This window comes from Leptonychotes weddellii, chromosome 5, assembly GCF_054177405.1.
Source record: "Leptonychotes weddellii isolate Sample4059 chromosome 5, ASM5417740v2, whole genome shotgun sequence".
NCBI classification, from domain to species: domain Eukaryota; kingdom Metazoa; phylum Chordata; class Mammalia; order Carnivora; family Phocidae; genus Leptonychotes; species Leptonychotes weddellii.
This window is the reverse complement of record NC_138373.1, coordinates 23,332,350-23,357,005: the sequence shown is the minus strand read 5'-3', so window position 1 is coordinate 23,357,005 and position 24,656 is coordinate 23,332,350. Positions and strand designations below refer to the sequence as shown.

At 48.8% G+C, this 24,656-nt stretch overlaps 1 protein-coding gene and 1 long non-coding RNA gene across 2 annotated transcripts in view; one reads left to right on the top strand and one right to left on the bottom strand.

Annotated features, from left to right (window-relative positions):
- XYLT1 (xylosyltransferase 1) overlaps positions 1-24,656 on the top strand; it is a 292,085-nt gene that overhangs the window by 67,139 nt on the left and 200,290 nt on the right. The window contains exon 2 of the mRNA XM_081819949.1: positions 22,744-22,782. Within this exon, the coding sequence (XP_081676075.1) occupies positions 22,744-22,782 (39 nt within the window). The remainder of the gene's footprint in view (positions 1-22,743; positions 22,783-24,656) is intronic.
- The window catches only part of LOC145721577 (uncharacterized), a 2,529-nt gene continuing 1,958 nt past the window's right edge, over positions 24,086-24,656 (bottom strand). Inside the window, exon 2 of the long non-coding RNA XR_014145335.1 lies at positions 24,086-24,504. This is a non-coding gene — a long non-coding RNA (uncharacterized LOC145721577). The remainder of the gene's footprint in view (positions 24,505-24,656) is intronic.

Sequence of the window (24,656 nt, the reverse complement as noted above, 5' to 3'; positions counted from 1 at the left end):
ATGCTGCCATAAAGTCTGATATATTTTTTAAAGATTTTATTTATTTGAGAGAGAGAGCACAAGCAGGACGGAGGGGTGGAGGGGCGGAGGGAGAAGGAGAAGCAGGCTCCCCACTGAGCAGGGAGCCTGATGCAGGACTCGATCCCAGGACCCTGGGATCATGACCCAAGCTGAAGTCAGACGCTTAACTCACTGAGCCACCCAGGTGCCCCTTAAATCTGGTATTTTTAATAGACATATTTCAGTAAACAGTGAGAGTTGGCTGGAGACAATACTAAGTTGTATGGGCGCCGGAGACACAGGGCAAGAATCGTGAAACTGTTGTGTACTCATGGGTGGTCTGGAAACGGTACAGGGTACCAAGTGTTAGTCAGGGATGCATTTAGCAGATTTCCAGTAGGGGCCTGGTTGGTGCCCAGCACTGCCTGAGGTGCCATTAACAGACAACTGTTTGGAAACAGACCAGATCAGGGAAGGGCCCTGCCCTTCCGTTCAGCGTGCAGTCCAGTGGAAGGGAGTGTGTGAGAACAAATAAATAAGGCACCACAGGGGTTGTGGAAAGTGCTGGGGGAAAGCAGTGCGGTGTGGGCATATGGGTGTGAGTGTGTGTGTTAAAGAGCGGGGGCCTGCCTTTACCAGGGTAACCGCTGTCACCTCGCGCAAGAGGTGACACGTCGGAGGAGACACAAAAGTGACGTGAGCAGCTTCATCTCTGCATCTGGCTGTCTTTCTTTCCCCATCATTCCCTCCTTGCTCCGGGAGCGGATGCAGAGAACTTTCAGGACCAGGCCTATCCGCAGTGCCTGCATCCCTCAAGGCCCCTGCTTGAACCTGAAACCAGGGACTGCTCCAGGCCTGTGCAAGGTACAGGATGGCACCACCCGGCCCCCCTCTGTCGGGTGTGGATGGATACGCTGCGCCGCTAGTGACTTATTTTTTGTTTTCTACGTGAGAGAGGCGGCAAAGACACAGTAGCTTATTATTAAACAGATCCATCTGTGTCCTTACCTATTGGTGATGTCAGAGGGGAATCAGGTGCGTTTGGAGTACAGATTTTAACTCAGACTCAGAGCTGCTCCCTGACCCTAGCTGACTGCTTCTGCTAAGTGAAACAGCCGGTGGGTACCTATTTCTGGAAATCCCTTCTCCTAGGCAAAGACGTGGAAAGTTAGATGCCTTCTGAGCGGGGCAGGTAACGAACACAGGGGTGGTGGCCACGTGGGGACAGAGAGCACTTATTTTTTTTTTTTTTTAAGATTTTCTTTATTTATTTGACAGAGAGAGACACAGCGGAAGAGGGAACACAAGCAGGGGGAGTGGGAGAGGGAGAGGCAGGCTTCCCGCCGAGCAGGGAGCCCGATGCGGGGCTCGATCCCAGGACTCTGGGATCATGACCTGAGCCAAAGGCAGACGCTTAACGACTGAGCCACCCAGGCGTCCCCAGAGAGCACTTATATACCCTCAGAAGTGGACAGTTGCTTCTCAGCTCCGGCCGATGGAAGTGGGGACCCCATGTGGCCAGATCTGCTTTTTCAAGGAAGGCCGGACATCCGGAATTTGAACAACACACAGTCTTCCTGAACTTTAGATATTTGGCAACTAGTTGAAAACGTTGAAAATGCATTGCAGGCTAAAGCCAAAACATATCTAAGAGCCATATTCAGCTCCTGGGTGACTGGTCGTTGGCCTTCTGTCTGAGGACCCCTGACAACCAGGCTGGCCAGCTGAGAGACCAAATGGGCGTGGAGTCTTCCGGAACTTGGTGGGAAGTAAAGGGGAGGACATGGACCAATCACCTGTCTACCGGAGGTTGGTCGTACAATGCCACCTCCTTCACTCTGATCTGCTTTTGTTCTAAGAGCTGGCCAGTCCTTGAAGTCCTTGAGCTCCGATGCCTAGGTCATTTGTTTCGTGGCTTGCGAGTGATTGCAGGCATTTACTCAGGGCTCTGTCTGAGCCAGGGCCCCATGGCAAGTGCTTTCCATACATTCTTAGCTCACTTGACCCTCATGATTAACCCCTTCAGGTAGATCCTAATGCTATCCCACCTTAGAGATGGGAACCGCTGAGCTCTGAGAGGTTAACCCCTTTGCTTAGGGTCACACAGCTAGAACCTAGCTGAGTGAAGTCTTCCTGGCCTGTCTCCAGGGCCTGAGAGTTGAAAGATACTCATGACTCTGTTTTTGACCTAAGGCAGTTCTTAATTCACCTCTTAAAATTTAAATGTTCCTTTTGTTTAAGCTGTTCATCTTATCCTTGCCATTCAAAGTCCACATTGGCCGTTTGGGGACCCTATGGGACCCTCATTGGCTCTGGGAGAACAGGGGTGGCTGAGACTCGGGTCCCGCCCATCACCAATCTTGAGGAAGATCAGTGCCAAGAAGGAGGTGGTCACGAGGTACTTGTAGTTGGTGATGGTGGTGGTAGCAGGGAGCTAGTCAACTTGTCTTTGAGAGATCAGGAAAGGTCTCGAAGAAGAAAAATCTGAGTTGAGTTGGGAAGGGTAAATAAGAATTCTCCAGGTGGGCCAGGAAGAGAAGGCATTCCTGCCCAAGGGAATGGCCTGAGCAAAAGCAAGAAGCAGCATCTCTGTGTTTGCCTGGAGGGACTGTGGTGTAGAAGGATTGTCCCTCCCCCTGGGATCTGCCCGGGTCTTTCTCCGAACCCCCCCGCCCTTCTCCTTCCACCAGAACAAAAGTCTCTGCCCCCACATGGTTGGAAGGAAGCAGATGCATCTCAGCAGGGAGCGAGGCATGCTCTTGTCTTGGGACCCAGGACTGTGTAGTGGTTTGGAACTTGTCCTCTGGAATCAGACCCCCCTGCCGGGTTCAGATCCTGGCTCTGCCCATGGCTGTGACCTTGAGGAGATCGCTTTACCTCTCTGAGCCTCAGTTTCCTGACCTGGGACATAGGCACGAGAGTAACTCCCTTGGGGTCTCCAGAAGGTAATGCACTAAAGCACTTTGCATAGATCTTACTCTCAATCAGTGCTCAGAGTGGGGACTGGTCTTCCCAGGACCTGTGGGTGGGTGTCCACACGGCTCTCAGCACCCTGGCCGGTTCCCAGTGCCTTCAGAGGCCATCGGATTGGTCGGGCACGGGGCGTGGGCCTGCTAAGCGCGTCTCCCACTGGCCGACTGAGCCACCCAGGCACCCCAAGAACGTGAAAGACCTGGTCCAGATTCTGGACAGACGGCCCCACTGTGCCTCCATTTCCTCATCTGTTCAATGGGAAAAATACCAGTGACTGCCTTATGGGCTGGCGGTGGGGATTTATGACAGAAGGTTTACAGAGAACCAAGCATAGTGCCTGGCAAGAGCTCAGTCAATGGTAGCTGTCCTCATTATTAGTTGAGAAATAGGTTAATTCCTAGAAGTCGTTGGTCTTCCTTCTGTAGTGGTTGCCTGGACTTAGAACCATAATTTCATAGACGGTCAGAGCTGAAAGGTTAGAAATTTTCTAATCCAACCCCTTAAAATAAAATTTTATTTTATTTTATTTCAGTATTGCCTTTTATTCTCTCTTACAGCTGAATGGCATTAAATAGTTTTTCTCAACTTGTTTGGTCCAACTTTACTGGGGAATAGTTGACTTGTGATAAATTGCAGATACGTAAAATGTACAATTGGATGACGTCACCAGCACGCTATTGATGACCCCCGCCCACTGCACCCTCCCTGGGAGAAGCTCGCATTTTATTGCAGTGAGTTTGCCCAGAAGGCCCGGGGCATCGCTGTCCTGACGGACTGTGCTAACCCCGCAGGGGTTTCCTGTCTCTCAGCTGCCTGTCTGATTTTTAAAGCTGCCTGTCAGGTGTTGGAGATCGTGTTAGAAGTGAGCTGTTTGGGCTGAGTTTGGGAGAAGCTGCTGCCAGATGGGGCCTCTTGAGTATTTCCTTCTATATTTAGGCGTTATGGGGAGCCAACTGAAGTTAGCAGCGGTTATTTTAGGAGGTAACGCGGTGGAGCGGACCATGGTGGGTTGGGCCGTTCGCCCAGGGGAGCATTCGACAGTTGGCTTAGACGGACATCTGGCACGAAAACCCACTCGCCTCTGACCATTCTGGGATCGGAAGATCCACCTTTGGCTGCCCTCGACTTTGTTTCTGGCAACAGTCCTGAGAGGGGGTTTGGAGTTGTACCCATTGAACAGATGAAGCGGTTGAGACTCGGTAACTTTGCGGCGCGCCTCTGCTTGCAAACGTTGTGATAAAGCTGAGAGAGGACAGAGATTTTAGACTGCTTGTTGTGTAGCCCTTGTAAAAATCAAGCTCCTTGGAGTGTTTGGCGCATGGGAAAAATACTGACCAGAAAGTAGAGGGTGGAGGTGGGCTTGAATCTGAGAATCGTAGGACATGGGATGAAAGAACTCGGACTTGGAAGGTCAGTTCGGAGCTCGGCTCTGCCTCCCATGAGCTCTGTGACCCTGGAGCAGTTACTGACCTGTCGCTTGGCCTCTCTTGTCTCCGCTGTGAACGGGGGATCTCTGCCTCGCAGTGTCCTTGTGAAGCTGGAAAGGAGAATTGCAAAGAGAGAGGACCAAAGAAGTACTTAGCGCATAATAGATGCTTGATAAATGGTAGCCATGATTGCTTTACTTGAACGAAAGGGAGCCTTCCTAGAAACGACCTCTGTTAGAAGGAGGCATCTTGCTGGAATACCGACTAGGATTTCAGGTTTGGTTCTGCAGGTGGGTATTAAAAGGGCCACCTTTTGGAAAACGGCTGCTTTCTGGTGACCCGGCAGAAGAAAACCTCAAGCACGTTTCCTTGTAAGGGCCTGGCCTGTTGGAGAAACTCCAGTAGATATAATCAAAATTATAAAGGTGATTATATTAAAATGATTATTTTGTTGTTAAGAAAAAAACGTGTCTTGGAACAATCGAGCTCCCATTTGGTATGGGAACTACGGTGTCTCTGTGTGTGTGTGTGTGTGTCTCTTTTATACACACACACACACACACACACACAGTCCCTCCAACCCTGTGCCTAGTAAATGCTTGTTGATGGTGTTCACTCACTGAGCATCTATTGAGTATCAGCTCTATGCCATGCCCACAGGATTAAAAACCCCTAACATTTGCGTATACATATCGGACCAACTCTAATTCAACTATGGAGAAAGAAGCCCAGGAGAAAAAGGACAGTGCAAATACTCTGGGTATCTCAGTTCTTCTGAGCCTCGGTTTTTCTGTCTCTATAATGAGCACAGCTGGATGTGATAGTCTCCAGGTTCTTTGTAGCTCTGTGATTCTAGGTCTCAGCCGAGGTCAAGAATTTCTTTGGCTTGTGTGACCCCCAGCAGGCTGATTCCGAGCTGCTTGCCCAGCCTCCGCTTCAAGGGGAGATGGTCCCAGGCTGAGCTGCTGTGCTCAAATGCTCAAATCTCGTAGGCATCCCATGGTTAAGCCAGAAATAGAAAATAAGTCCTGTCTGGGTCTTGGGGGCTCCCTGAGCATTCTGGTTATCTTTGGAACAGAGCATTGAATTGTGGAAAGGATAGACTCATTGCTTGGGATCCCAGCTTCGTTCCCACAAAGGCCTTCCCCGTGGGGATGTGTGTCAGGGAGAAGTCTTGAGAGGCTTGGGAGGAGGGGGACAATGAGCCAACCAAGTGGTTTTCATCTCCAGGGGGTAGATCAGGCTAGCTGCACACAGGATTAAACCTTGGTTGGGGGGCGCGCGCCTCGGTGGTTCAGTCAATTAAGCGTCTGCCTTCGGCTTAGGTCATGATCTCAGGGTCCTGGGATGGAAACCATCCCTCATTGGGCTCCCTGGTTCGTGGGCAGTCTGCTTCTCTCTGTCTCCCTCTGCCCTTCCCCGCAGCTCACGTGCTCTCTCTCTCTCTCTCTCAAATAAATAAAATCTTTTAAAAAAGGATTGAACCTTGGTCCCCACTCCTTACAAGTGTTTTTTACCTTTCTGAGCCTGTGTTTTCCTTAAAATAATACCTGTGGTTGTTGTGAGTAGAGCGACCTACTTGTCCTAGTTTGGGATATTCTCATTTTAGTAATGAACACCCATGTCCTCAGTTTCAGGGAAACTGAATGGCAGTCACATTAGTTATGAGGTTGAAATAAACCAGAGCACAGAGCACATAGTAGGGGTCAGTAAATGGGAGCTGACAGGAAGTGGTATATATAGTTCAAGTGTGTGTGTGTGTGTGTGTGTGTGTGTGTGTGTTGTAGGGTGATGTTTTTTCTATGTTTTTGCCCATGGCATTTACATAAGCCATAGAACTCAGAGCTGTAAATTGATGTTTGTCTAACAGATTGATTTTTTTTTTGGTCTTTTTTTAGACAGAAGATATTTTATCAGACTTTTTTTTAAGATTTTATTTATTTATTTGAGAGAGAGAATGAGAGAGAAAGAGCATGAGAGGGGGGAGGGTCAGAGGGAGAAGCAGACTCCCTGCCGAGCAGGGAGCCCGATGCGGGACTCGATCCCGGGACTCCAGGATCATGACCTGAGCTGAAGGCGGTCGCTTAACCAACTGAGCCACTCAGGCGCCCCTTTATCAGACTTTAATATGCTGCGACATATCACTTGATTTTTTTTCATTGTCTATAATGATAATGAGGATTGAATCATTTGTAAAGCTTGGTAGGTAGTAGCAACCTATGTTTTAGATGGTGTGGGATATGTTATCATCCCTAAAAATGGAAAGTAGAAACTACTTGAAACTCATCATGAAAATTTTCAGCATGTTAGTCCACTGAGTTGGTTTTCAGAGGTTCCTTTGGACCTGTTGGTGTAAAGTCATGTAAATATGATCTAGGTTGTAGGACCGAAAGCTGGCTTCTGGGAAAGATGCATGTCACTCTGCACATGAACCTCATCCGTGATTCTCTGCTGCTCTTTGGATAAAATGCAAACTTCTTAGGACCCCCAGGGACTCCGTGGCTCAGCCCTTGCACCAGATCCTCCCTTGTCTCCTGTGCCCCTCACGCCTCAGCATTCTAGGCTCAGGCTTCTTCTCTTTGTTCCTTAAAAGTGATGTGTCCCTTCCTGCCTCAGAGCCTTCGTTAATGCTGTTCCTTCTCCTAAAATGCTTGTCCACTTTCCCATCTTGGGTGAGTTGATCCTTGCTCTTTCTTTGAAGCCCACTTTAATTCTCCCTTCCTGAAAGAACCTTCCTGATTCCCCCATCATGGGTGAAGTTCCTCTGTTTTGTGTCCTCCCTACGTCCTCCTCTTGGGCAGCATGTATCACAAACGTAACTAAATCACTGATTTTGTCATCAGTTGTTCGATATATGATGATTGAATCGATCCCTCCCTGTTCCGTCCAGGTTGGCATACCTTATGTGTTTACTGAAAAGGCAACAGTTGTGGACTTTTACAGGCTTTAATGAGAGGCTCCATTTCAGAGTATTCAAGAGCAGGGGATCTGGAACCAGATCTCCTGAATTTGGTCAAATTCTGGCTCCAGCATTTTGCCGCTGTGTGACTTTGGGCGTCTTGGATAACCTCTCAGAGTGCAGTTTCCTCATCCATAAAATAGAGGCTAATCACAGTCCGTGCCTTATGAGGTAGTCACACGGATTGAGGTAGTCCAGGTCCCCGGTTTACAGTAGTGCCTGACGGGTAGCATGGTTGGTGCAGGTGGGGTGCAGTAATTAGTGCAGTAATCCCCTTGACAGACAGACCCGGCTAGCTTAAGGAAACCTGGAAGGAGAGAATATTACTTATTGGTGCCACATTGCAACTTTGTTTTGTTAGCAAGTTGAGCGGTCATCAAGAAGTTGTTTAAAGCCTCAGTCTCCTCATCTGTGAAATGGGGGCAGCATTACCTCCTCCACATCCCCTATTCCTCGGTGCCCACTCACGGGGTTAGGGTGAGAGTTCAAACAGATGGGGCTGTAGATGGCCACGTCTGGGTCGAAACCCGCAGCAGGTGCTCGAGGACCTTTAGCGGCCTGAGCACGGCGAGGAACTGATGAGCGTCTCCTCAGATGCTGCAACCAGGGATGCCCGGGCTGTGCCTGGGTCTCAGGGCTTCAGCTGCAAATCTGGGGAGCCACAACAGCCCTTCCGGGACAGGTCTGCTTCTCTGTGATTTAAAACAAAACAAAAAATAATCCTGAATGGTCCAAGGTGTTGGTTTTATATGGCAGCTAATGAGATAGCAGGACAAGTAATTGGAGAATACGTTGCTAACAGACACAGTAAATACAGCTCTGATGATATATGAGCAATTCTCAAATGGCTCCTGATACAATGAGATTGTATGAGGTCAAGAGCACGTTGGAAAACAGATGTTTAGTAGGTATGTTACGGCCTCCAGTGATTAGTCCTTAGAGCCCACACTTTTTAAAAGAAATACTTATCGGATGATGATTGTGAACCAGACGTTATTCTAAGTGCTTTACAAATATGAACTCAGTCAGTCCTGATAGCAGGCTTGAGGGGTAGGTGTTATTATTCCTCCTATTTCTCATGGGGAAACTGAGGCACCAAGGTGTTAAGTAACTTGCTCAAGGTCGAGCAGAGTAATCCACCAAGCCCGCGTTTGAGTGCGGGTAAACTGACGCAAGAGTCCATGTTTTCCACCTGCTCCAGAGCAGAAGTCACATGGAAGCACGCCAGAACTGGAAATTAGTCCCTGGCCCGTTCCAGGGAAATTAGTCCCTGTCCCCTGGAACAGGCCAAACCAGCTGTCCTTGGTCCTGATATCTGCAGGTCCTTCCGGGAATGCAACTTGTCTGCTGGATTCTACAATCCAGTCGGGAGGGTTTTAGCCCTCCAATTAATGGAAGCCACACAGCCTCTTCTCTCTACCTTTGACATTGTGCCCGCCCCCCCTTCAAACCCTTTCCCCATACCAATTTTCTTTCACTGGGTTAAAATGTGTAAGTAGTTTACCATACCTGCTGGAAAACAGGGTCTTAATTAGCCTTAATTTTTGAAGTCTGCAGCTGTAAACTGTGTTGAAAAGATTGAAAAGATTAGTGCACTAGTAATAAGATAATTGTCCCTGAGAAATGCTGTTAGCATGTAAATACAGTTAGCGTGTGAAATCAGAGCAACTGTAATATTTCCCCCCTTTTGGTGTTTAAAGATGTTCCTGCATGAATAATTATAACTAAATGCAAAGTGCAGAAATAAAAGACTCCCTGCTTTCTCTTTTCTTCTTTCTTGTTAATGTCCCGGCTCAGAAATAAACGTCTGCTCAGTGGGATCTCTCCTGGAGTGGGCTTCCCCTTCCCACCATGGTGGCCATTTGAAATTAGTACCAGGGGTGGGGTGACTCAGAGGAAATTCCCCAAAATGAGGGATGCCAGGCAAGGATGACCCACAGATCTCACTGCAGCTCTTTGGAGGACCTCAGGCGGAAGAGACCACACCTGTACTCACGGGAATGCTCACAGACGTTTGCATGTGTGTGCTTATGGGCACACACACACAATCCTATGTGAGCCAGAGAATGATGGTCCAGGCTCCATTCAGCAGAAGCAAGTGGAAGAAACCTCTATCTACCTTCTTGGACCTAGAAATCTACAATAAATAATCTTGCACCTGCCACCACGGAGGGGGCCTGCCTTATTTCTCTTGAGTTTTTGTAGCTTTGGAGAAATAGGGAACTTGATTTCATTTTATGATGTCAGTACGTGGAATATCGTCCCAGGAGCCCATGGCTCAGCAGATACGCAGTATATCGTCTACAGAGGAACCTCTCTGCTGCTCCATCTCCTGTGAGCTGATCCGTCCGTGGAGCTCCCCTCCTTCTGCTCGGCCTTTCATTCCCAAGGCCCATCTTTGCAGTCGGAGCTTGACTTACAGGCAGGAAAACCTACAGCTCCTGAGTTGGCTGGGTTCTGAGTGTTCATCTTCTAAATCCCAGCCCAGCGTGACTTGGGGTTCAGTTGATTTGGGTTAAGAACGTACCGAGTGCTGTCTGTGTGTAGCCGCAGGACTTGGTTAAACATAAAAACAAAAGAAGATCGTCCCTGGCCTTGAGAAAGCAGGACCAGTTGTCAAAATAGTATATAGTGGGGAGTGATAAGGGTAGAGGACCCCCACCCCTACTCGTGGGCGTGGACTCCGCTCCCAACCCAGTGTTCTTGGATGTGCGCTCATCTGTGCTTTTTAAGTCAAATTGTCCTTGGATTTTGTAGCCAAGTGTGCTTTACAACCACCCTACGATCCAGATCGTGTATTTCTCTCTAATCCCAGGGCCTTCGCTGAGAGCGTTGGGGCTTCATAAATCCAAGACTGCAGAGTCCAGGGCCCATGGCGGCCATGAGGCTGTCTTAGGAAGGGAAGCCTGCCTGGGGGCTGGGCAGGCTGCAGGACACATGCCCCTTCCACAGGAGACACCTGCTCCCCAGATCCAGACCACTGGTGCCTTATGAAGGTGATGGGTTCATGTTGTCAGGTCTCCCGATTTTCCAAGAAATGCCAGGACTTTGCAGTTTTACATGAAACCTCCCGAATATTAGGTGTTGGCATCGTATTGAACATTTTCCTATTGAAAACCTTGTGTGGGCTAAACAAACATGTCTGAATGGAATACTTCCCACATGCCCCCAGTAGGCTTTTCGCTACCTGCACAATAAATCCTTGAAGGGGAGGCTCTCAACATGCTTGCAAAACAGGCCACTGTGGGGTCATCCGCAGGGAGTCCTACTGCATCTTGAATTTGGTCACCTCGAGACCGCAGGCTTTAACTTGTCTCTTGCCTCTCCAGTCCTTTCTCGTCCTGACCCGCCCCCTCTGCACAGATGTCTCAATGAAGTTCGTGGGAAGGGAGCATTTACTACCATGAATAGATCCTACAGTTATGCCAAACATGTCACGCATGTGAGCAAGCCCCCCCTCCAACCCCAGTGCAGAAAAGCATAAAAATAAAAGGGGATCTTTGTAGACTTTGGGTCAGCCAAGCAGCGCTGAGCACCATGCTCATCTCCTGGGTGCTGATTAGCAGCTTGCTTGGGGGTCTCAGGCTCTTGCCTGACCTTGGCACAGGGTCTGGCAAACTTGGCCTTCTGGGTGTAGAATGGGTTGTTTCAGAAACAAAGCCATTGAGACTGAGTTGAGGCGAGTCCTGTATTCACTGATGAAAGGAGCTCATTGTATGAAATCCATGTGCCCTGCCGGACCCCCTTCCTCTGGCCTCCTCCTCCTCCTCCCTGTCCCCCAGCTGGGGCTTTGTCAGCGGTCTGCAGGATGCTCTATCCCGGGCTGTGCTTTCTTCCCATTTTCCTGTCTCCGCAGCTCTGGGGTTGCCCTGTGCAGAAGGAGAGCCGGGCTCAGAGTCCCCGTGCACGTTCTCAGTTCCTTAGGCCAACTCTGTTGTCGTGGGTGATGAGAGCGCTTCCTTCCGGGACAGCTAGGAACAAACAGCCAGTTCACAGGCAGCTGTATGAGTTGGCCATGCAGGAAGCCAGAAAACAGTGGTGCTAATAACCTCTTCCTGTTCTGTGCTCTGCACCAAAGCCCACTGCCACCTCCCCTGTCTGGTCCCACCACCCCAGGAAAAGTCTAGACTGTGGAGCTCCAGGTAGAGGCTCCTAAAAGAATAAACCACAGTGTTGAACTTACTTGCAAATTATTAGAGCTTTTCTCTTTCTTCTCTCAAGTTCCAGCATCCAGAACTTTTCTTTTCTTGGGACTGGAGGTGAGGATGGGGTCATGTTGACTAAGCCATCCAGGGGCTAAAATGGTACCTTCCTTTGGGGGGATCAGTAAACTGCAGTGGTTAAGAGATGGGGTTGGGGGGGTCACAAACTCAGGCCAGCCCAGGTGGGTAGGGTGAGGATCATGGCCAAGGGGAGGGTGTGTACCCACCTTAAGGAAGGAGCAGCTGCTTGGCTTCGGCTGCAGCCATGACAACCAGCATGCCCACCTGGCCGGGTCTTCTGACATTTTAAGAAAAGCCAGAAATCTAGATGTTGTGAAATCACCTAATTTTTGAAGGTTGGCAACTAGTGAAAAAAAATGTTCAAGTACTGTGTACCATGTAAGTCAATCCATACCACATCTGAGCATTTTCATTACTTTTTTTTTTTTTTTTTCTATGAAGATAGGAAGGTTCAGCGGGCCTGTCTCTGTGGCTTCTGGGCAAGTCTTGTTACCTTCCTGAGCCTCTGTTTTCTCCCCTGTAAATTAGCAACAGTACTACTGGAGGGTCCATAGTCTGGAAACTAGAGGCAAATACACATTGTCATCAAGGGCATCTCCCAAACGTAAGAGCATAATATAAAATCATCTTGGGGCGCCTGGGTGGCTCAGTCATTAAGTGTCTGCCTTCGGCTCGGGTCATGATCCCAGGGCCCTGGGATCGAGCCCTGCATCGGGCTCCCTGCTTGGCGGGAAGCCTGCTTCTCCCTCTCCCACTCCCCCTGCTTGTGTTCCTGCTCTCACTATCTCTCTCTCTTTGTGAAATAAATAAATAAAATCTTAAAAAAAAAAATCATCTGTGTTTCCAGACTCCATGGCCATCCTGTAGTAGCCATCCCATGAGGATGGGATGAGGATTTTTTAAAATGAATTGCTAAATGTGCTTCATAAGGATTTTCATCATAGGTATCTTAATGGCTATCGTCATTGATGCCGTCATTGTCCTCCCCACCATCGTGATCACTGAGAAGCCTAGGAGAAGGCCAGGGGGCAGGAAGGAGGCACTGAGTCTCTCTCGCCTGAAACCTCCTGGCTTTGACCTTGACTCTCACCGTAGGAACCCTCTGCCCGTCTGTCCCCAGCAGGTTCTCCTGCCAACCATCTCTTCCAGTCTAGGAAGAAGTCTCCCCAGTTCCAAGGCACAGCCTGGAGCTGAGGCCCTCCCCTTTTGCAACCATGACCAAGCTCTCCCCTCCATGTGCCCAGCATTCTGAGATTGGTTTCCCCCCATGGCTTGAATCAGCAGGTCTGTGTGTGGCCTCTTGGAAATGCTCCAGTCCCGAAGCACTGCTGAATCAGTTTTTCCAGAGCTGGGATATGCTATCCTTTGAACAAAAGTGTCCTGGTTAGAAGCTCTTGTGTGGAGGGAGGGGAAGAAGAGTAAATGAAGAAAAGGCAGGACGGACATGCATAGATATTTATTTTGGCAAAAAGGGATGAACCCAGGATGTGGTACCAAGAACCTTAGGCCCTTAGGACATTCATTTCACATCCTCGATCTCCTCCTCCTCACCAGAAAATGAAGGGCTTGATTGAGGTCAGGGACAGAAAAAAGTCTCATCTCCTAGGAATGGGAATCTCTTGGTAATGTCTGCTCATAGGGCCGTATTGAGACTTTGAGGCCAAGTACTTTCTTGGTGATCTCCACCTTGGGCACCATGTAGGAAGGTGCTGCTCACCTATCCTGCACTTCTAAGTCTCTTCCTGGCACTCACAGTCTTGGCTTCTGGGTCTCACATCTAAACAGTTTCCCCGTGGGACAGAAAACCCACCCAGTAGCCCCAGAAACTATAGAACAAAAACCTAGTGTCTTTGGAACCCTGGACAGTGTCTGTAGGACACTTGACAGCATTGGTTCCGGTGGGCCGCCTGCCATCTTGGTGACCACAGCAAGTGGGTGCAAAATTGGTAGGTGCCACGGCCTGTGCCTGGGGAAAAGCTAATTATTGGGCTGAGCTGGGGATGCGGCTTGTGTCCAGGCGGAGCCCAGGTGGCCAGCTTCAGAAGGATGTGGAGCCCTGGAGGGATCTACCAGCTCCTCTTGCCCGGCTATGTTGGGTGGAGGCTGCGTTTCTCAGATTTCTCTTGGCACGTGGCATGTCTTGTTTCTGGTCTGAAATGCCTTTGAGCTCTGAAAAGCAGAACACTACAGTGTGATAGTCCTTGCCTTCCAAGAGGAAAGTGACTTGTGGTTCACCCGCTGTACACCAAGACTGAGCGGGCTCTGCTCTATCGTCTGAGTCAGGCTTCACATTGTCCATCCGAGTTGGTTATCCTTATGATTATTGTGACAAGTTAAAGAATTAGCCTGAAGACCCCCAGCAAGGAGATGGGAAGATCTGGTATGAGGAGCATGTGATCCAGTTCTCTGCTCCATAAGGCTTCTTAGGGTGAGCTACTCCTAGAACCGTGAGCTAGTCCCAGAACCATGAACTCTTGGTTTAGTGATTCCAATTCACGATGTGGTTGTACTACTGGAAAGCAGTATAACTCTATGGTCCAAAAGTGTAGCCCTTGGGAGCTGGGCTGCCCTGGTCTAAATCCTGGCTCTGCTACTTACTAACAAGTAAGGTGAGCAAATTACTTTCTCCTCTGAGCCTGTCGTACCATCTGTAAAATGGAGCTATTCGTTGTTGTTATGGGGTTTAAATGAGATCGGTCTTACAATCCACTAACGATAATGTCTTACATTCACTATGAGCCGATGTTAGCTACTCCTCCAATTACTGTTGATACTGATCAGCCATGCGACCCTGGGCGAATTGCGTTAATCAGTGGAGGTGACAGACGCAGTTGCTTACAGTGCCAGGAACCTTGCTGTCTTGGAGGAATGTATGTCCCGTGTTGCTGAATCTCTCATTTTTAAAAAAAGAAGTGAGAAATCTGGGGTTGCATGTGAAGTATCCTGGTTTTAGGACCTTGGCAACAATTTTAAATCTTTCATCAATGTTACAGGCCCCAAAATACCCCCCAGCATGAATCATCCAGATGCCACCGATTGACCACCCCATCTTAACACTTTAGACCTCAAGTCTCTCATCTTTCAGGTAGATGTATTCAAAACCTTGTAGTTCCAAGAATTGTGATTCTTTGTGCTTTGCAAAGAATCACAGAATCTCTTGAGGCACACACAGAACAGAGTGTTTCATACATAATGGTTTAGATTTTTGATAACTGTTTGTTCTCAAAGATGCACACGCCAACCTGGAGAAGCATTAAAATCATTCCCAGGTTTCCATGCCCCTGTGGCTTCTTCTGTCTTCCAAGGCCGTGGGTGGTGAACCAACTCTAAGCGCCTGAAGTTTATCTTGAGGTTCCATTGCTTAGTTCTGGAGTGTAGCCTAAAAAATGTGGAGGGAATGCAGAGTAGCAAAGAGACCCGTAAATGTTTAAAACTTTGAAAAACAGAGACCGATGACAGAGCGAGAAAACGTCCCCCCCCACCCCCAGCCCAATTTTAAGGGCCTGACTCGATCTGTCACCATACCGCTAAAGCAGTGTGAGCACCCTTGACCTGTCAGTGAGGTTTCTGTTTTCTTCCCAGTCTTACTTAAAGATGAGTTGGCATTTTCCAACAAGGTGCACGCTGTGTGATTCTGGCTGGTGTTCGCATTCCACATGCAGCCTTTCTCAGAGAACAAGGGGACTTCTGTGCTGGGGGCATCTCTCCCTTGTCGACCAGTACTGCCCACCATGCACGTGCTCGGCCTTCGCCCCAGGAGCCGCTGACACAGGAGATAAGCTCATTGTGAAATCCCAGAGGGACATCTCGAGAAAAAGCCCCATTGTTGCGAGCACCTTGATGGCTGCATCTAGACCCTGAAGGGGAGTCAAAAGGAGCCACACATCCCTGGGGAGGGGACGCTGGAAAGAAGAGGGAGGTTGACAGGGTTTCTGGGGCAGGAGGGAGACCATCACCATATACATGGAAAGAAGGGAAGGAGCAGAAAATACCCTGTACCCCACTGTGGACTGAATGGTGTGTCCCCCTCAAGCTCACATGTTGAAATCCTAACCCCCAGGGTGATGGTATTAGGAGATGGGTGATGAGCTCTTGAGGGCAGAGTTCTCAAGAATGTGACAAGCGCCATTTTGGAAAGGATACTGGAGAGCTCCCTCACCTGTTCTTCTAGGGGAAGGCACAGCAAGGAGAAAATGGTCTATGAACCAGAATGTGCCGTCACCTTGATCTTGGACCCTCTGGCCTTCAGAACTATGAGAAATAAATTTCTGTTGTGTTTAAGCCACCCAGCCTGTGGTATTCTGTTCTAGCAGCCCAGACAGACGACGACACCCCATGATGAACATTTCTTGGGGGACACAGAGTGTGAGCACCAGAGCTCCATGCATACCTCAGACCCTCGGTGGCTGGCTGGGGACTAGAGGTGAGAGGTCCTAGTCCTGGTTTCTCACAGGCTGTCTATCACCTTGGATGCTTTCCGTCTTACATTACCCGTGCCCCAGTGTAAGGTATACAGAAGACTCCCCCAGGGCTGTTTAATAAAATGCAGATTCTTTGGCTCCTTGCCCAGAGAGATCCCGATTCACTAAGTTCATTTTGGAAACACCAGGATATTGGTTCGGGTGCCAGTTTCTGGCAGCTCCCAAACCTAAGCACCAGTCCTGGCTCTGTCCCTTATCAGACCTGTGTTTTTGAGCAGATTCTCCCCCCTGAGCTTCAGTTCATCTGATCTGTAAAATGGGGAGCATGATACCTTCCTTGGCAGAGTTGCAAGGATTTCATGTGCTTGGCCCCAAGTAAGCCCAGACAATGAAATAGCTCCATCTACCCATTTCACTGCTGTCACATAGGATTGTTTCAGCTGGCATAGATAATAACTGGCCGTTTAGAAGAACTGTGGTTTAGTCGGTTGGGTGTGGAGGGCTGGTAGCCTTCAAAAGCCTGGAAGAAGAAAACAAAGGGAAGATGATTTTTGAGCTTTTAATCATACGTCAGACGTTTAAAATACCTGGCTTTATTTACCATCGAGGGCAACCCACGATGTCAGTGGTATCCCATTTTCTTTTTATTTTTTTTAAAGATTTTATTTATTCATTTGACAGAGAAGGTGAGAGAGAGAGAGCACAAGCCGGGGGAGTGGCAGAGGGAGAGGGAGAAGCAGGCTCCCCGCTGAGCAGGGAGCCCGATGCGGGGCTCGATCCCAGGACCCCGGGACCATGACCTGAGCCGAAGGCAGATGCCCAACTGACTGAGACACCCAGGTGCCCCAGTGGTATCCCATTTTTAGGATGAGGAGGTGACTCTGTATCTGGGTCTGCGTGACACAGTCCAGATTTCTACCTCTTAAGCTAGTGTCATTATTTCCTAGTGCCCCTTTTAACTTGGAAAAAAAAAATCCTAGTCAGTTCTATACTCTCCTGTAGTAGCGCTGTTGGAGAATATGGTCCCACCTGTTTACATTGTGTAAATGAGAAAGGTAGAGCTCACAGAAGCTAAGAAGTTTGCCCAAGGTCACAGGTCTACTAAGGGGTTGTTATTCTACCGACTTGCCAAACCCCAGCACCTCTGAAGAGGACTGTGTTTGGGGACAGGGCCTTTACAGAAGGGATGAAGTTCATATGCGGCCTATAGGGTGGGTCCTGATCCAGTCTGACTGGTGTCCTTGTAAGAAAGATTTGGACACCAAGGAGACGCCAGAGATGCTCAGGCACGGAGGAAAGACCATGTGAAGACACAGTGAGAAAGAATGTGCTCATTTGCAAGCCACAGGGAAAGTCCTCAGCAGACAGCAGCTCCGCTCACACCTTGATCTTGGACTTGCAGCCTCCAGAACTAGGGAAAAACACATTTCTGTCCCGTCAGCGACCCAGTCTGGCGTGTTCAGTTATGGCAGCCCAAGCCAACTAATACAGGGGTTACGCGTGATTTCAGCCCAGGGTCTGACCCCAAACCTGCACTGTTTTCCTCTGCGTGAACTTTCTTGGCCTCCTACTGGTCCCTTAACTTGAGTGACAGCATCTCTTTGGGTGTCTGGCTTGGCATCCAAACTCAGCTACTACTTGGTGGTCTTCCTTGGTGGCCTCTAGCAGGCAGGAATGCTGTTGGTGAGATCTTGTTTCTTTCCATCTCGGATCCCATGAAGAGCTCCTTGCATTTCCCGAGGCACCTGGTGTTTGATGGTGACCAAGAATAAGGCACAATCTCCTGATGGTGGAAGCTTCTACTTCTGTAGACCCCATCAGAGGTTTTTCCAGGACAGGGGGCCACGCCAGCCTTCCGAAGTACATCCATGCAGGGGTTGGACCGTCGGGCCTGTTGTCTGTCTGCTGACTTGATGGGCCGGATGGGGAAGTCTGGCTCTGAAGACTTGAGTCACAGGACTGTCCTATCCCCATCAAAGCCATTGCTTACCACTCAAGAGCAAACACTATCATATGAGATCTTCAAAGCTCAGGAAGAGAACACCCCTTTCAATGGCTGAGGCCAGGCTCAGGGCTCAGCACCGACCAGGGGAACCAGAAATGTTTGATTCATGCATGGAACGATAATGAAATTCCTCGTCCTCTCTCTCTTTTCTTTATGAAAGCTTCATTGCTTGTCAAAATCAGGCTTTTGGCCTCGATGGGCTCAAAAGTATTTGAGCCTGGCTTCCTGGTCTTACGAGCAAGACTCATGAGGTGCCAACAAGTTTCATTTCTCCGGAATCTATAATCAGACTCCCGCCTTTTATTTAAACAGTTAGCTTTGGGAATAGGAGCATGCACAGAGTCACTTTAAAGTCCTTTCTGGCCCCCTCCTGGTGCCCACCAGGCATAGTGCTAGCGACTGAGTCGGAACTCATTAATAGGTGTGGATGGATTTGGTTCCCTGCTATGGTGAGGTGGCTGTGTTTTGTTTTCAGTCGGGGCCTGTGTGGTAATTTCTACCAACCATGTCCACTACCTTTTTAAAAAAGGATTCTCGTGGTTAAGGTGCTGCTGCTGATTTGCCATGAGTGTTCTTCCTTGTAGTAGACACTGTCCGGGCTGCAGGATTACTTTGTCTGGGGTGGACTTGTGTTCTCCAGTAGGGCTACCGTAAAGTAGCAGAGCACAGGCATCTCAAGTGCAGGGCACTGGGGTTCGATCCAGGTTTCAGCACTGTCTGTGCAACCTTGGGCAGGTTACTCAATCTCTCTGGTCCTCAGTTTCCCCGTTTCTGTAAAGAGAATAATGGTAGTATCTACCTCACAGGGTTGTTACAAGGGGTCAGAGGAATTCTACATGTGTAGAGGTGAAGCCTGTGCCTGGAACATGGTAAGAACTTAAGTTATTAGCCATCACTTAATTAGTAACATAGTAAGTTACTCAGTATCACTAGTATTCATGACTGTTCCAAACCTTGGTCAAGTAATATGCCCATGGGATAAAGTCGAGAATGAAACAGAGGAATGAAAACTGTCTTTTTCTCCGGGCAAGAGGACTCTGAGCAATCATTTCTGTTAACGTTGCTGTGATGGCATTTAAATAAATTCAGAAGGACCGGTACATTGGGCGAAGAGGGGTGAAAGCTAACTCATATATAGTGTAAGATCTTAGTGGTTGAGTTTTTTCCTTGCTCAGCATAATGTACAGCTCACGTGGAGTGTGGCACATAGTAGGTCCTAGAACATAGTTACACGTTGTAATTATTTCAGGTTCTGGGGGTTTATTGGAAGACCAAGGGAGAGTATGTATCCTTATGTTTCCAAGGCTGGAGGGTTTGTACATCATGTTGGGGTTCTATCAAAGGTCCATCTTTAGAAAGTGTATCAGTTAGTTATGACCACAGTGATGGCTGTATAATAAATCACCCTGAAACTCAATGGCTTGAAACAACAAGCGTATATCCTGTATGTGTCTGAAGGCTGGCTGATCAAGGCTGGGCTGGGCTTCAAGCTGCAGGTTGGGTATGGTTCTGTTCCACGTGTGTCTCCTCCTCCTTGGACCAGCAGGGTACCTGGAGCGTGTTCTTCTTGCGGTGATGGCAAAAGGGCAAGAGCTCCCACTCAATCCCGCAAGCATATTTTAAGCTTCTGCTTATGTCCTATTTGCTAAGCTCCCCTTGGACAAAGCAAATCAAATGGGCAAGCCCAAGGTCAAGGGATGGGGAAGAACACTGCAAAGAAATGCAAAGTCATGTGACCAAAGGGTGTGACTATAGGGAGTGGTGAAGAATGCAGGCCATTAAATCAGTCTACCTAGTTCCCTTTTTGACTTCCCCAATTGAGTCATTGCAATAGATGATATGAAAGAGCTTTCCTTGCTTAAGGCAGTTCGTAGCTCCCGGTACCTGCATTAAGATTCCAAAAGCACTCCACTGTAGCATGAGAGCATGTTGCAAATTCCCCTTTGGTCTCCAGGAGCCTTTCCCCTGACAGACAGGAATTTACTCTACTGTAAACCAAAGAGCCCCAGTTTAGACAGACAAGATGGATTAGGCAGACAGCATCATTGACCCGGTTCCACTTCGTTAACCTTTCCAATTAAGGAGGATGTTGCTGAAAGTGAGACCTCACAGATATATAGTCATACCTGGAATCTTCTGGATGGACCCTCTGTAGGGAGAGTCTTATATTTTGAATGTGCACAGAGGGAGGGGAGCAACATTTTGTTGGCAAGTGAGCCCCGAATGTTAACGACATGGCCACTTGGAGTACTCTGTCTTCTTCCTGGCTAGGTCATTAATGTGCTAAATAGATAAGATTGGACCCCTGACCATGTTCCAGTAGGGTTTCTGATCTTGGAATACCAGATAAAGGGTTGGTGCTTTATCATATCTAGGGATCAGGCTCTGGGTTTTGTCAACATAGTTGACAGAGTTTTCTGTGGTTTCCCAAACATGGTCTTTTCCTTGAAGTTGTTCTTAGGGGTTCAGGATGGCAGTCTCCCCTCTCTACCCCTTCAGGATTCTGAGCAGTGAAGCATAAACCCTAAGCCATAGCCAAACGGGCTGTGAACTACAGCTTAATTAATCTGGGCGTGCACCCAACACCCCAGTTTAGTGCTCCACTAGGACCTGGCTTTGAGAATGAGGCTAATGTTTGAGTGCGAGAGGAAACTTCTTATCTTCTGGCTGAATCTAGATGAATGTGAATGGCCAGAGAGACAGACACACAGACTGACTCGGAGCTGAAGACCTCACAGACCAGGAGGACAGCCTTGCCTCCCAAAGACAAAAGTGGGCCCCGTCCAGTATGCTTGCTTGTCCCAGGGAAACTGGAAGAACAAGATTGATTGACTCTCTCTCCCTGCAAGAGGCTGGCTAGAGTGGGCTCCATGAAGAATGGCTAAAACAACGAGCCAGCTCACTCGAATGGCGCAGCGAAGGTTCTCACCCATATGGCTCTCACTTCTTCACCCTTGGGAAGGAGCTAGTGAGGGTTTGAAGAGAGAAGCCTAAAATATTTTCAAGACCTCTCCAAGTTCCTTTATGGGCCAAGGCTGCAATGTCCAGAGAGCAGGAGGAGGGTTCCCCTCCATATCTTCCTGGGTGTGAGGAATATTCCATGCCTGAGTGTGAAAATTAGAATTAGATGTTTTCCTGGGAGTAAGCTTTGAGCTGTACCATTGGAGAACTGCTAGGAACTAGATTCAGAACTGGAATCGGGGGAGAGGAACCCCTCATCTTGAGCTCAGAATGACTTCGGCATCATTATAAAGATACCACAGAGGAGTCATCAAGAAAATGAGTTGACTGTTCACCTAGGGTAGGGGTTTAAAATGTTCCAATTTTGCTAACTTCCTTTTTTTTTTTTTAATGTGGTAAGAACACTTAACATGAGATCTACCCTCTTAACAAAATTTTGTGTGTACCATACAGTGTTGTCAACTATAGCTACAGCGTCATACGCCTGAACTCTAGAGTTGATTCATCCTGCGTGCCTGAAACTTTGCACCTGTTGAGTAGCAAAGCCCCATTCCCTCTCCCCCAGCCCCCGACAGTCACCCTTCCACCCTCTGATTCCATGAATTTGACGATTTTAGATTCTTCATGTAAGTGGAATCATGACATCTGCCCTCCCACGTTCACTGAAGCCATACAACGGCCAAGATACGGAAACAACCTACATGTCCGTTGATGGATGAATGGATCAAGAAGATGTGGTATAGGTATTAGTGGAATGTTACTCAGCCTTAAAAAAGAAGGGAATCCTGCCACCTGTGACAACGTGGATGAACCTTGAGGACATTATGCTGAGTGAACTAAGACCACAGAAGGACAAATACAGCGTGATTCCTGCACTTCCTTCTTATTCACCATGTAGGCCAGGGGGTGCCCACTTGCGTGGCTTCCTAGAAGCCCGTGTTGGGAAATCGGCTTGCACAAAGCAAAGCTTCCAAACTGAGCTTGCACCTCAGGGCCCTAAAATCGTTCCCATTCTCTGGAACAGGCAGCTTGAGGTTGCTTTCCCAGAATCGTGAATCTAAGGTTAAGTTCAGAGCTGACAGAGTGCCGACAAAAATAGCCTTTATGTGCTGGGTTTCCTGTTTTCCTTGGAAACCACTTGCTGAAAACCACTACCTCCTCCCCACCCGTCCCTCCCTCCTCTCTGCCACCCTGCCCCCCCCCCCCCGCCACCTAAAGAGTTCATGTTTAATGACTTGCGACATTACCACCAAGCATTTCCAGTCAATTGGCTTTTGTAGAGAGTGAATGAATAGGAATTTTCTCTGGCCTTCTCTATCCTAAAAAGGCTCTTCCCCAGCCCATTGGAATGTGCTAGAAAACTAGGAATTAAGCTCTTCTTTTTCTGTCTCTATTTTTCTTCCCTCATTTTTTCCAAGACCAGACACAAATTGGTGGCCTTGCCCCTAATCGGGACTCGATATTCTTTCAGATTTATTTCTCATCCTCTTACGGATCCATCCTCTCCTTTGTATAGAGGATTTTAACACACTTGGAGATAATCGATGAGTGTGTTTTCTTTCCTATTTCCTTACACTTGATCATTTTGCATGAAAAACTTGAGCCTCCTTAATCATCGGGGTGTGGAGGGAAGTTGAGGAGAGACTGGGGATGGGCCAAGCTCTTCTCATGAGTCGTGGAATGGGGGAGATAGTAAAACACGGAAGAGATCTCGCTGGGTTGGTAGGTTCCATTTTCCCCATCGCTTACGTGTGTTTCATCTCTCTTCCCACAGGACCCTCATCCAAGTCCCCCGATCACCCTGGAGACCCAGGTCAGTACCTTCCCATGGCCTTTGTCACTTATCTCTGCACCAGCTCTCCAGGAGGATTGGTACACCCTCTTGGCTCCTTGACTCAGAGAGACTGGATGGGCACATTCGGCCATCCCCCTGCCGCTGGAATGTATGCCCACATACACAGGTGGGTACACACATGAGCTGATTGTGTGTGTGCACGCACGTGTGTACCTGGGCATCTGCGTACCCATCTTCTGGCCCTGAAAGGCGACCTAGCCTCTCAGCCTCCCTCTTCCCATCTGGAATATTACCATGAGGGTAGTGCCCTCCTCGGAGGGTTGTGGTGAGAACAGCAGAAACTGGTATCTGTAAAGTCGTAAGTGCTGCTGAGGTATAGCTTTCGAACCCAACAGACAGTTGCCTGTCCGGCTGGGCTTGAAGGGGAGGTTTCTTTGGATCGATCATTTCCTGGGCTCCCAGCATTGGTCACACAGTAAAGAGAGGAGACAGGATGGAGCCCATCCAGAGCCCATCCAGAACCCCACAGCTAACAGCATTTGAGTGTCCGGGATAGGCAAGCCTGTGTGAACACTTCAAGGTGGAAGGGCAGCTCTGTGGCTGTTTCTGGAGTTCTCTAGCAAGGACCACCTGCTATCTTACTCTCCAGCCTCCTCCCTGGGTTCTTGCCCTTTCACCATGTCTCTGCCTCAGTCTACCCAAGGGGAATGAGCAAACCCACCGTGCTTCTCCATCCTTGCTCAGGAAGGCCACACATGGTGGGGAAAGGGGAGTCTTCCACCTTCTCATGTTCCCCTGCGCGCACATTTCGTTACGTCGGCCTCAGGGATGACCAGGCAAGAGAGTGGGCAGGAAAGAACAGTGGGCGTGGCTTTGACGGGGCATGAGGACCCAGGTCCCTCCCCCTGTTTGGCCATCCTCTGGTCTGCTTCTATCCAAACTCCTGCCGCTCACCTACCCCCTTAGCCATGTTAACCTTAAGGGAATCACACTTGTTCCAAGTCACCTAAAAATAGATTTTCTTTAAATCAGCTTACTTAACTATCATAAGTGGGCTCATCCTAAGCTCATGGTTCCCAGTCAAGGCTATCTTGGATCTCTGGAGGACATTTGGCAGTATCTGAAGACATTTTTGGTTCTCTCACCTTGGGGTGGGGGCGCTTACTCCAGGCATCTGGTGGGTGGACCCCAGGGATGGGGCTAACTGTTGTACATTGCACAGGCCAGCCCCCGCACAGCGGAGAATGGTCTGGCCTAAAATGTCACCAGTGTCGAGGATGAGAAACACTATCACAAGGAATGATACTGGTGAAACCACAAGTGTGAAATCACATGCTAGTTCAATTTTTTTGTTGTTTGTTTGGCACAACATTAAAATAAATACGAAACTAGTAACATGTAAAAGTTCCTTTTGAGTGCCCCCCCAAATCATTTGCATGCACTCTCAGGGCTGTGTCTGCCCCTCTTTGGAAAACAGGGCCCTCCCCAGTCTCCTCAGTGGATTGCCAGAGAACTTCCCAGGTGTGCTTTCAAAGGATGGCCCTTCTCCTCTTCATCATCCCTCCTTCCCCAGAGGAAAACTTAGTAGATGCAGGAGAGCCCCTGGGCACATGGTCCGTGTCCAGAATTCTGGAAGCCAAATCTTCTCTCCCAGGGTGGGGCGGCTACACCCCAGATAGTTCTGTTCTTGGCCCTCTGGTATCCTTCACTATGAAGAACATCCAGTCAGCCCTTCAAAACCTCCCCAGGATATTTACCCCAAAGATACAAAAGTAGGGATCCAAAGGGGTACGTGCACCCCGATGTTTATAGCAGCAATGTCCACAATAGCCAAACTGTGGAAAGAGCCAAGATGTCTATCGACAGATGACTGGATAAAGAAGATGTGGTAT